Raw genomic sequence first — 13,103 nt, forward strand, 5'->3', positions numbered from 1 at the left:
AAGTTCTCAAAGGTGGAATCAAGACTTGAATCCAGGTTCTATCAGACTTCAAAAGCCAGGCTCTTCCCACTCTGCCTGGCTGATTCTGGAACAGATGCTTTGTGAGAACAAGAAAAGTACTTAGTCCACCATTTCGAGGTAAAAGCTGCCCATTGCCAGCAACATTTGCCATCAGTGATAAGCTGTTTGTGTTATCCTGCACTTCTCGGTGAAGCCAGAGCCTCACGGAGCCTCTGGGACGTGCAGACATCACACTTAGCAGTTCTCATCCCATTGTATGGTCCTTCTTACAGCTCCCCAGGAGCCCCGGGGAGACAGAGACTCTGATTGGCTCTGCCGGCCACTTATTGTTTTCCATTTTCTCCCCACTGCAGAGTCTTGAGACTGTCTCCTATAGAAGATCCTGCCACTCCTATTGTCCCTGCAGACTTTCCCACCGCCCCAGGACCACGGGCTCCATTGCTTATTGTGGTGGTGTTGGCTCAGCCTCAAGGACAGAGACCTTGAGCCAGCTGACAAGGTTGCTTGTGTCACTACTTCTAAGGCCACAAGCCATGCTTTTGGTTCCCAGTACTTTTGAATACTCTTCTCTCTCACCATCTCTCCTCCTTTTTAGCCACATGGTCTCCCAGACTCCCAGCAGCAGATTTTCCCGACAGACAGTTTTGGCATACGGCCAATCCCTGTCTCGGTGCCTGGATGACCTCAGTTACCAAGTCAACATGGCAGTTCATGCATGCTGCTATGCTGCCCCCTGGTGGAGAGGGTGGAACCTGAGTGATAGGCCGATTATTGCGTTCTTGTTAAAGAGCCGTACAAAAACCCCCTCCTACTTTCTAGACCAAAGTGTTCATATATCTGATTAAAAATAGTGTTGTCAATGTCTGTGGAAAGGCTGCATGATCTGTAGTTGTCTGCTGTCCAAGGCTAAAAGTGGCTCTGATTTCTTATTTTGGTGGGAAAAAACGGTATCCAGTCAGTTGGCCTTAAGTTGGCATTAGGGTTTTTCATGTATTTATTTTGTTTTCCATCCTTCCACTTAATTGTCTATGGTGTGGAGGCTTTGAGAGGCTCCCTTTGAGGTCTGCGGTACTCTGGGTCAAGGTTAATGAAGATCTCAGTCTTTCCAAACGTACTCTTGATTTAGGAACCTTATATTTCTGCTCAGCCTTCATGAGTCTCAATGCCCTTACCCTGGGATAGATCTGGGTTTGCATGAGACTGCCATATTCTTTAGTATTCCTGTATATTGGAAGTTGTGTCATCATCCTGGAGAGTAGATGTAGGGGTAACATGGCATCTAGTGTCTGGTTTCTAGAGAGTGATGTGGTAGGAGGTGGGAGAGATTGGAGGGAGTCATGGGAATTCATGGGTGGAAAAATCAGGTGCATTGATACTGAGAAGAAAATTAAGCCTCAGTCAACCTCCTGGATTTTACTTTGATACATAGAGCAAGAAGGCATTTCATCCAGCCATGCCAGAACCGTTCGTTGGGTAAATCCAGACAAATCCTGTGTGGATAGGCTGCATGCAAACCCTAACATGAGGCCATTAAATCATGTGGAAACTCATACCCTAGTTCCATTATATTAGCAGGACTGGCCCCCAAATCCACAGCCAACACCACCAAAAAGCCGACTGCTGACGTTCTTGCATTGTTTACAGCCTTGGTCCTAAACTGTTTTCCCCAGTCCTTCTCTTTGCATGCTCCTTTATCTCGTCCTGATTCTCCCAATCTCTGACATTATGATCCATCATGTCTTCTTTTTTCACTAATTTATCTCTCATATTTCATATTCAGCTCTTTTTCTCCATCCTCCTCCTCATCATAATAGTTACCATTTTATTGAGGATTTACCATGTACCAAGCACTATGCTAAGCAGTTCTAATGTGTCAGTTCAATTAATTCTTATTGTGTCTCTCTGAGGTAAGTCCCTTTATTATTTCCATTTTATAGATGAGTAAACTAATGCCGCCATAGCCTGATCAAGATCACACAGCTAGTAAGTGGAGGAGCAGCGACTTGGATCTAAGTTTATTTGATTATACCATGTTGCCTCCTTGTCCTACTATTCTACAGCTCAGTCTTTCTGGCTGGGCTTTCTTGGGTCTTTCTGGGTCCAACCCCCATGGCCTACATTTCTGCCTGTACTCTGAAAACAGTGACCCACCAAATCCCCCAGTGACTGGGATTCCAGCAAGAATGATCTTGTTTCCCAATCTTTTTGGAATCAGAGTAGACTCTTGGGCATGGTGGTGTTGGGTCTAAGCATCTACTGGACACTGTTTGTTCTTAACCTAAATCCATAGAGGAGAGAGCTCTTGTGGGGATCCCTTCAGATACTCTGGGGCCCAAGAGACGAGTAGCTTGAAGGAATCAACTTGGTTCCTAACTCCTGCCTTTCACCTGCATGTGGGCAGCAGGGTCTCAGGACCTCCTACAAAGCCATGGGCCTATCCAGGGAACTTCACGGGAACTCAGGCCTCCATCTTAGCTGCTTGATCTTTTTACTTATTTCTCCTGTGAAAAGAGTGCTAGAGAGGATGTATAAAGAAGAACCTATGGATCAGCCCTCGCAGAGTCTGTCTCTCTTGTGGAAGAGAGGCATCATGAACCAAGCTGAGCTGAAATATGGCGAGGTTCTCTTTGAGTTCATAAAATAGTCCTGTTTGCCCTTATCCCATAAATTTAGTGAGGTAATGAATATAAGAAACACCACAGTTCTTGGCACCAAGTGACTATTCAATGAAGACCAATTTCCTTTTTTCCTAACTTCTACAAGCTTCTTTTTCTTTGTAGTAAAATAATTTGGGGGATGAAATATATTCTAACCATTAGGACCCCAATATTCTGAATGTGGAATGATTTTCTTGAGCTCACATAACCAGCATCAAAGTCCAGGTGTCCACAAGGGGTCCTGGCACATTGTCATCTTTCTGCTGTAACTTCTACAGTGCAGGGTGTGCTGTTGCTTCCCAGAGGTCTGGCCTCTGTCTTGATTGCCTTAGACATGTTCTCTAGGAGTTTCTCAAGTGTCAAGCCTTCATATCTGCTTTGGAAACATTCTTATCTCCTTAGCTACAGAGCAGGATCCCCAACCCTATAATAAAAGCATGGATCATAAAAATGGGAGTGAATTTAAAAAGTATGCAGCCTATGGGCTTCCCTGGTGGCTCAGTGGTTAAGAATCCACCTGCCAATGCAGGGGACACTGGTTCGAGCCCTGGTCCAGGAAGATCCCACATGTCGCGGTGCAGCTAAGCCCCTGTGCACAACTACTGAGCCTGCACTCTAGAGCCTGCAAGCCACAACTACTGAGCCCGCGTGCCACAACTACTGTAGCCCGCGCACCCTAGAGTCCGTGCTCCGCAACAAGAGAAGCCACCGCAATGAGAAGCCTGTGCACCGCAACAAAAAGTAGCCCCTGCTGCCACCACTAGAGAAAGCCCACGTACAGCAACGAAGACCCAACGCAGCCAAAAGTAAATAAATTAATTAATTTCTTAAAAAAAAGAAATTATCCCGCCTAATGGGTTTCAAACACGCCTTAGGAGCAAATTGATTTCTTCTTGTATATTTGTATAAAATATATCTATATATACATATATCTATATAGGTATGTAATGTAAATCCTTTCTGGAAGTACATATATATTTGTACCATACAGATAGGAAGAAAGAGACTATGTGAATGAGTTGTTGGTTTTAGCTGGTGTGTGTGTATGTATGTTTTGTGTGTTTGTGTGTCCGTTCATAACATAACCTCATTTGGCCTTACCTGTTCCATATATGTATATATATGCATATATATAGGTGTATCTGTGAATGATATGGTTCTGGAAAATACCTTGTTTGGAGAATTACCATAGCAAGGCCCTGTCATGCTGAAACACCATCTGGAGACCTGGATTTAGGTGCAGCAGAGTGGGCTTCTCTGGTTGAAAGCAGGTATGCGGAATAAAGACTCTCCCCTTCCACAGCCTCTAAATTCTTGACGTAACACACTGATCTAGGGCAGTACTTTTCCATTAAAGATAAGAAAACTGGGGCTTCCCTGGTGGCGCCGTGGTTGAGAATCTGCCTGCCAATGCAGGGGACACGGGTTCGAGCCCTGGTCTGGGAAGATCCCACATGCCTCAGAGCAACTGGGCCCTTGAGCCACAACTACTGAGCCTGTGCTCTAGAGCCTGCGAGCCACAACTACTGAGCCTGCGCATCTTGAGCCCGTGCTCTGCAACAAGAGAGGCCGCGACAGTGAGAGGCCCACGCACGGCGATGAAGATTGGCCCCTGCTCGCCGCAACTAGAGAAAGCCCTAGCACAGAAACGAAGACCCAACACGGCCAAAAATAATTAATTAATTAATTAATTAATTAATTAATAAAAAGCTGTCTGCCCCTTCTCAAAAAAAAAAAAAAAAAAAGTTAAGAAAACTGAGGCCCAGGGAAAGATGGTGGCTTTTCTGAGGCCTCTTGGTAAGAGGAGAACCCATGAGCCCAGGTCTTCCTACATCCAGTCCTGTGCTCGTTCCCTCAATCAGGTCACCTTTTCTTTTCTTCTTTGCTACCCTCCATGGCACCTAATACGAGAACCACTGTTTCCCTTGCATTATGTTGGCACATTGTGGTGGGAGGTTGTGCCTTGTCTAAGGCGTGTGCTCTGTGTGGCAGCCCTGTCAGCTGTGCATCCCCGGGTTCATCTCCTGGGTCAGTGCCACACTCTTTGGAGAGGAAGTCATGCCAATGTCAAAGCTGGGAGAAGTCAGGAGAAGGACTCCGGCTGCGGAGGAAGAAGTGTTCTCTCAGTGTAGGGCTCAGGAAACTTTTGAGCACAGAGAGTCACCTGCAGGGTTAAAAAAAAAAAAAAAACAAATCCACAAAGGTCAAAAGACAGAGGCCGGGCCAATGAAAAGAACGAAAAATTGTGCTCTTCCTTATAGGTCACCGAGTCCTTATACCTGTTTTCATTTAGTCCTCAGTAATCCAGGAGTGTCAGCATCATCATTGCCTCTTCCATCTGAGCAGACTGAGACTGCCAAAGATTAAGTGATGAGCTCCGAGTCACACTGACTGCTTGGAAGTGACAGAGCCTGCCAATTCCGGCTCTCTCACCAAAACTACAAGCTGTGCATCTTAGAGCTTGTGGCTGTACTGGGAGAGAGGTAGGCAAGGCATAGAATGGAATTTCAGCCAGCCTCTGTTTCTCTGCCTGGTAGAGGGAAAGGGCCAGAGGGAAGAAGAGAATAAATAGGTGTAGAGGGAGGGAGGGAAGGAAGAGAAAGAAGATTCGGTGACCTCTAACCCAAGCCAAGTGGATGGGGCTCTGCTTTGGGCCATTCTGGCTAGTCCTCTCCTACATACCCCAAACACACCCTCCTACGGTCATTGGCTGAAAGCCTGCTGCCTGCTGGAGAATGTGCGCTCCCTGAGGACAGGGCAGCCTTGTTTAGCACTCCATCACTATGCCTGCCCCACGGACAGTGTTCAGCAGAGGAAGGAGAGCGCTATTAGAGAGCTTGGGCTCTGGACGCTTCTCCATCAGCTGGATCCTGTTATCCCCATTTTACAGGTGAGGGGATCAGATGCAACAAAGAGATGAAGAATTATTTGAAGAGATTTCTGGGGTGGGTGAATTTCTAACAGTGGGCAGAGTTGAGAGTTGTTATGTATAACCGGAAGAGCTGGGCATTTCTGGAAACCGTGCTTAGCTTTCTAGGGCACAGGCAGGCTGCCAGGCTCTGAACCCAGAGTGAGGTCTCATTAGCATTCAGAGGCCAAAGTCACCGTGGGGGCCGCCATCCAGGGTATGGGGAAGAGACAGGCTGTGTTTTAATTACGACCTGGACTTTTGAACAAATCCTTTTCTCTGCTTGTCTGAGCCTTAGAGAAAACAACTTGTGGGAAGTGTGTAGTCGGCAGCTGGGTCCACAGTGGTACCCATACAGCTGTGTACACATCTGGCACACAGGTGGTGGACTGCGTGTGCCTTTTCTCCTTGGGTTGCCCTGGGGTTAGTGAGGGTAACAAGAGCCAAAGCAGTAAGGTGAGGTCAACCTGGTCTTTACCCAGAACGGGGCAGCCAATGCAGAGAATGGAGAGAAACAGGACTGCCCCCCTCTTCTGCGTCTGTATCCCACCCCTCGCCCGATCGTGACCATTTCACGATCTGAGCCCAGACAATCCTGCCACTTCCTCTGGCCGTCCCTGAGTCAACATGGTGGGATTTCTTTGTTGAGCTCACCCTAACCCTCCCTTCTCCAACTTGGGGGAAATTTTTGGAGTGGGGGATGAAATTAAGAAGGGAGGAGGAGATTAACAGGGTAGAAGTTAGACAAGCACAGATGCCACCACCTGCGGCTGTGGATTCTCAAGAGCTTGTTGACTCCTGGGAGCGTTTGCCTTGAGTCTGTTTAACAGTTCATTCCTGGGGAAGGGGAGGAGAAGGAGGGCTTGGGGACAAAGGGCCTTTGACCGGCTCCTGTTAAAGTACTGATTCGTTTGCTCAGGTTGGCAAACAGTGTCTAGGGACTCCGGGCCAGGGATGAACTGGGTGGGTTTTCTGTCTGATGTACAACATCCAGCATGGGGGGAGGGGAGTAAAGGCAGTTGTTCAAGGGCCTGGGGCGCCCTGAGGTTCAGACATGGAGAGCAAAACCACCCTGGGCAGCTGGGGGAAGGGAAGCGGCAGGGGCAGGGCTGCTGGTACCCGGAGTTCTGTTTTGGGGGCTGTCGCATACCTTGTTAGTGGTGAAAGAGCCGCACCAGCCCTTGATCTGTCTCCCAACCTCACCCCCCTTTCTGAAGCTGAGAGGCAGAGAGGGAAGATATATCAGGATGGGTGTTTCTAATGTGCTTCTGATGGCCAAGGGCAGGGAAGGAAGATTGGTGTTGGGGCCCAAGGCCCAGGTTCAGAGTGAGACCACACATGCACTTCTCATCCCGAGCTGTGCTGGAGTCACCTGCAAGCTGGCCTCTGTCCAGGGAGGCTGTTCCCTAGTAGATTCATGGGAGGCGGCTTCAATCCCTTCTCCAAGCCTTGGCTTCCTTCACTCAAAGAGTTTGAATGGCCTCCCTCTTTCTTGTACCAGTTCCCTCCTTGGGAATTCCTCCTTACCTGCTTTTCCACTCTACCCTCAAAACTCTTTCCTTCATCCAGGAAGCTTCCAAGATAAACACACTGTGCCCACGTATAGACTTAGGCATCAACTAGTACAGCTTTAGAGCTGAGAAGTGATTAAATATTATAAACAGACTATGGCTTTATGCCACTCTGTTCTGTATTCATGAGACATTGGTTTGTATCGTTCTTATATTCTGCTTCCCAAAAGTCAGTCCCTCTGGGTAGACATTATTTATCTGTTTCTTTGTTTGCTGTTTCTCTCACTATCATATGAGCTCCATGGAGGACGGGGACTTTGTTTTGTATCATCTGTGCCCACGATAGTGCCTGACACATAACATACACTCCACGTAGGCTGGTTTAGGAACATGAATGTTGCTGGGTGGGGCTTTCTTTCCCCACCTCCCTGTTAAGACACAGTGTCTTGTGTAGTGCACAGTGGATGCTTCTGAATCAATGAGATAATGAATGAAGGCTAAATGAGTGAGTGAATGTATGAATGAGCTTTTGAGATGGGATTGGCCACACTTAGGCCAACATGGCGGATGGCCTGTCTATAGAAAAATGCTCTTCAGTTATTTATGTTTCCTTGTCTCCTGCCAAGGTAGGGCTCATGAGCAGAGCAAGGGACCTTCAGCCCCCTGGATGTCCTCTGAGTCAGCTTGTGTCTGCCTTTGTGATGAGAGGAGGGGTGTTTGGAGCTTTATGAATTCACTCTGCCCACTTTGTCTCTGCTTGGCACCATCCTCTCCCTTATACTATCTGACCTTCCCATGTCTAGTGACCCCTCCGGTATGTGGAGACAAACAGAGAGTGTTTTTGAGAGAGATTCCCACCCCCCCCGTTGCGCTACTACTTTAAAAAAGAAAATAACTCTTTATTTTGGAAATAGAAAAATGAATGCTGTAATGAATGAATCCCAGAGATATTTTTAGGGTCTCTTATCTCTGTGCTTATACCCAAGGCTTTGACAAAGGCAATTATGTTATCATGAGGCAATTTAAAAAAGAGAAAGAGAAACGGAGAAATCTACTTTAGATTTTAATCTTTCATAGACTGCCCTGAGCTCTTATTGATCTGGGGTGACTGGGAAGAGATGGGCCACCTTTACTGGGAACCTACTGTGTGTCAGCTCTGAGGCCAGGCTCTTTGCACATCTTATTTCAGAAGAGGGTGAGCAGGTGAAGTCAACAGGTCAAATCAAATCAACTTTTATTGAGTACCCACCATGTGCAAGAGGTTGTAGGGCATATATATATTCCATAGGTCTGGTTCTTGGAATACAGGCTGTTGGCAAGATAAGTTATAAACATGGGAAAATTAAATAATAAGGCAAGATTAAGATATTTTAAGTCAGCATTAGGAAGCAACGCTCTTGGGACTTTTGGAGCTGGAAGAGATTGTCTGGCCTCAGATCTTTAACAACAGCAACAGACAGTTGTCTGCAGAGCGGGCGGCAGAGCCTAGGCTTCCAGATCGGCTATTCTTGTGTCTTGAAGCATCTCCAGATAACTACCCAGTGACCAGCACAGACAGGTCATGGTGAAAGCGTTCAGAGGAGATGTGGTCACTCCGGAGGGGTGTAGGGGAGGTCCGGGCAGGATTCAGGGAGAAGGTGGGAGCAGCTGTGTTCTGAAAGGTGGGTTGTATTCAGGTAGATTAAACAGAGAAGAAAGGGCTTTGCAGGAGGGTAGCAAGGCATAACAAGGCCCAGAGGTAGGAAATCAGGAACGTTGTATGCAGGTGTGGTGACATATCACCATCCTCCAGCTCTGGCCGCCAGGAGCCTGGGAGCCGACCCCACGCTTCCCAGTCTCCAAGCCCTGCATCTGTCCCCTCCTGTCTGGCTTCCCTGCTGCTGCCTTAGTGCCACCCCTTGTCACCACTCAGCTGCTCTTCCTCACTCATCTCTCCAACCCCAATTCCCCTCCACCTTTCATATTGCAAAGAGTTCCTTTTCTAAAACAGGCTCTTAGCATGTTAAAATTGTTCAAAGGCTTCTGGTTGCTTGTCAGATGCTGTCCAGCCCCAGTGTGCAATCCGGTCATGACTTGCCCTCACCTGTCACCCTTCTCCAGGCCCCCAGCCTCCAACCTGGTGGAGGACACAGCACGCTCCCAGCACAACATGTACTTGCAGGACGTCAGGCCTTTGCCCAGGCTGTTCCTTCTGTGGGGAATCCACTCCCCAACCCCTTCAGGCCTGCTGCCTGCCCACCTTCCTGTCTTCCGTTTGACCAAGATTTATTGAATGGGTAATAAAATGCAAATCCCCCTGCTGACTCCCTGACAGTTACTTGTCTTCTCTTCTGTGTTCCCGGGACCCTCTAGTTATTTGGATATGTTTGTCTCTCCCATTAGCCTGAGCTCATTTCTGGAAGGGATTTTCTCTTATTCACCTTTATATCACTAGTACCTACCGCATCCGCCTGGCATAGATAGACACCTTCTTCGAGGTTGGTTGAAAGTTAAGTGAAATGAGATCAGAGTTAAGTCCCGAGAGCTGGGCTGAATCCACTGAAAGTCAGACTGGGAAGTTGGATGCAGTTTATCTCTCAACTAGATTACACATCAGAATGCCCTGGGGAGCTTGTTAAAAATTCACATTCTGGGGCCCATCCTTTTGCATGCTGATTGGAGTAGGCCTGGACCTTTTTGTTATTGTTATTTTGTTTATATAATCACCCCCCTGGGGATTCTGGGCAGCCTGCCTGGCACCAGTCTGTAGGGCATCCTTTGGGAACACTGTGCCATGGACCACACCAAACACACGCTGGGCTTCAGCTCCCCCTTCTTCCAGCACCTCTCACCCTGCTTTTCTTAAGCCTTTGAGAGAGTAACTTAACTGAATTCTTTGGTGCAACCTTCTCAGGGAATAAATCATCTGGATTTAAAACCTATTCCATTCCAAGCCTCTTTGTCCCAGTTCGTGAAGTTCCTTTCACTGTTGACTTGAGAGGAGACCTGGGACCCAGCCATCTTTCTCACCGACCTTGCTTTGCTTTCTCCCATGCTGCCAGGCTGTTTGCTGTCAAATGTGGGGGCTGCTTTGAGGCCATCGCACCCAACGAGTTTGTGATGCGGGCCCAGAAGAGCGTGTACCACCTGAGCTGCTTCTGCTGTTGTGTCTGCGAGCGGCAGCTCCAGAAGGGCGATGAGTTTGTCCTGAAGGAGGGGCAGCTGCTCTGCAAAGGGGACTATGAGAAGGAACGGGAGCTGCTCAGCCTGGTGAGCCCGGCAGCCTCAGACTCAGGTGAGTGCCGTGCGGTGGGCGGGGGGAGGTGTGGGAGAGTGGGCTGCGGTGGCAGTCTGCATTGCTTTCTCTTTTAGAGGGCCAGCCACCAGGGCACCCTGGTCCCATGGCAGAGCAGCACTGTGCATTCCAGGAAGTTTCTTTGTGAGCTTGGAGTAAGCTCTTATCAGTCAGGTATTGCCAGGATGCTGCCGCATAACAAATTACCCCCGAATTCTATGGTGTACGACCAGAAACGTTTATTCACACATCCACAAGCGTTAATAATAAACGCTTACTAACACATCTCTGGGTTAATGGAAGTGACTCTGCTTCACACTGAAGGTCTTCAAGTCACCTGGGATCTGCTGATCTCAGCCGAGCTTAGCTCTAGGCTGTAGACCAGGTTCAAGTCTGCTCTGCGTGGTTCATGCTGGGGTCCAGGCTTGAGAAACAGCAGCTATGGGGCATGATTTCCTGGCAGTGGCAAAAGTGCAGGAAGGCATGCTCAACCATGCAAGCACATTTCAAACTTCTGCTCATATCATGGCTGCTAATATTTCACTGGCCAAATCAAATCAGAAGATGAAACCCAAAGTCCAGGGAGGGGAAATACACTGCATGTACTGTGAGGCCTTGACAGGGTAAAGATACATAAAACTATTAAAGAGAATGATGGATTGGAACCAGTAATTCCATCTGCCACAGTCACTGAACTACTCTCGCCTTTGTTTCCTCATCTGTCAAGTGGGAAAGCTGGAATCTGTCTAAGGCTTGGTGGGTCACGTAAAGGAAGCATCTAGAATATACTTGTTCCACTCATCCAAGACCCACCCCCCCTCCCTGGAGAGGGAAACGAGAGGAGATGGCAGAGGTTCAGAGTCCTTTTAGAGCAGGTATTACAAGGCCAGAGAAATTAAAACTGCCCAGGTGAAGCATGGAATGCCTTCCCAGGGCAATGTGTGTCTTAGCCTGGCCTCCCTTTTCCTGGAAGAATCTGGAGGTCCAATTAGGTGATATCCATGTAAACTTACTAGTTTTTGCCACTGCCAATTCCAGTCCAGTTCCAAACACCTTACCATGGCTTACAAGGCCTCTGGAATCTCACTCTGCCCACCTCTTCAACCTCGTGGGAGCCTCTGACCCCTCCCCTCTACACTCAGCAGACATCAGTGTCTCCACTCACTTCCACATCTTAAAAGTTTCTTCCCTCTCTGCCTCTTTCCCTCACTCTTTTGTCTTGCTTGCATATCTTTTAAGCTTCTTTCTAGGGCCTGCTTCATCGAGGAAGACTCCTATTCCCATGTGCCGGGTGAGTTTACCCTTAACCTCTCCTGCCGTGAGATGGATCCTACTTGATTGAAGTTGCTTGCTTGGCTGTTTGTTGTCCTTGCCAGAGTGCTAAGCCCCATGAGGGACCGTGTGTGTCTTTTTTACCACTGTATCCACAGGGCTTAGCACAGGCCTGGAACGCTGAGGGTGCTTGATAAAATCTGTGTTAAAGGATGAATAAACACATGGAACAGAAGTCCTATGGCGTGATGCTTGAGTCCGAGAGCTTTGGAGGTGGTCAGGTGGGCATTCTGACTGCACCACTTAGATCTGTGTGACTTTGGGCAAGTTTTGGAACCTCTCTCAGCCTCAGTCTCCACGGCTGTAAAATGGTGATCATCATGCCTACCTAGTCATTTTATTTGGAGGAATAAAAGATAAATGTATGTAAGTGCTGGTGCTTATTTACCAAGTGCCTGCTGGTGTTGGCATCTTTTTTTTTTTTTTTTTTTTTTTTTTTTTTGCGGTACGCGGGCCTCTCACTTGTGGCCTCTCCTGTTGCGGAGCACAGGCTCCGGACGCGCAGGCTCAGCGGCCATGGCTCACGGGCCCAGCCGCTCCGCAGCATGTGGGATCCTCCCGGACCGGGGCACGAACCCGTGTCCCCTGCATCGGCAGGCGGACTCTCAACCACTGCGCCACCAGGGAAGCCCTGGTGTTGGCATCTTCATCGCAGTTGTGTTTTGCTTCCTTTACTTCCCAGCTGGTTCTTCTTGCCTGACTCTGCTTGCAGCCACAAGTAAGCTGACACCAGGACAATCCCAACTTCTATTGGATTCATTAGACTTAAGTTTTCCTGGATGTTTTAATCTGAGGGAAATTTCTCCTTGTCGGTAACACTGCCACTGACATGTTGAACTTCTCACTCTTGGGTAACTGGGCCCATCCTAAACTGAGTTTCATGGCCTCCACTTAGTAGGTCACCTCAGCCTACTTTTCCTTTAGGTGTCATGCTGTACCCACTCACTAGGTCTCCTCTGCAGAATATTGCACAATCTTCAAATTCCCAAAGGGCTTAGGTGCTATGGTGATCAGAATACCAGCATGACCTCAGAAAGACATGCAGACCCAGAAGGACATACCATTCTTTCTCACATGGAAGTAAATGCTGTGGTTTAGCCTTTCTTGCTATACAATTGTATGGGTCTTGACCAGTGTTTTCCAATTACAGATTTTAATTGGCTACAAACAGTATGAGTCACTAGGGTATTGCCCTCTCCCCATGTGCAAAGACAAAAAGAAGTTGGATCTAAGGAGTATTAAAAGTATAGGGCTTCGCTGGTGGCACAGTGGTTGAGAGTCCGCCTGCCGATGCAGGGGACGCGGTTCGTGCCCTGGTCCGGGAAGATCCCACATGCCGCGGAGCGGCTGGGCCCGTGAGCCATGGCCGCTGAGCCTGCGTGTCCGGAGCCTATGCTCCA

At 48.2% G+C, this 13,103-nt stretch overlaps 1 protein-coding gene across 1 annotated transcript in view; it reads left to right on the forward strand.

The window, feature by feature from the left end:
* Nucleotides 1-13,103, forward strand: part of LMX1A (LIM homeobox transcription factor 1 alpha) — a 159,309-nt gene that overhangs the window by 100,923 nt on the left and 45,283 nt on the right. The window contains exon 3 of the mRNA XM_028488140.1: nt 10,139-10,371. Within this exon, the coding sequence (XP_028343941.1) occupies nt 10,139-10,371 (233 nt within the window). The remainder of the gene's footprint in view (nt 1-10,138; nt 10,372-13,103) is intronic.

Source organism: Physeter macrocephalus, chromosome 4 (genome assembly GCF_002837175.3).
Source record: "Physeter macrocephalus isolate SW-GA chromosome 4, ASM283717v5, whole genome shotgun sequence".
Lineage (NCBI taxonomy): Eukaryota > Metazoa > Chordata > Mammalia > Artiodactyla > Physeteridae > Physeter > Physeter macrocephalus.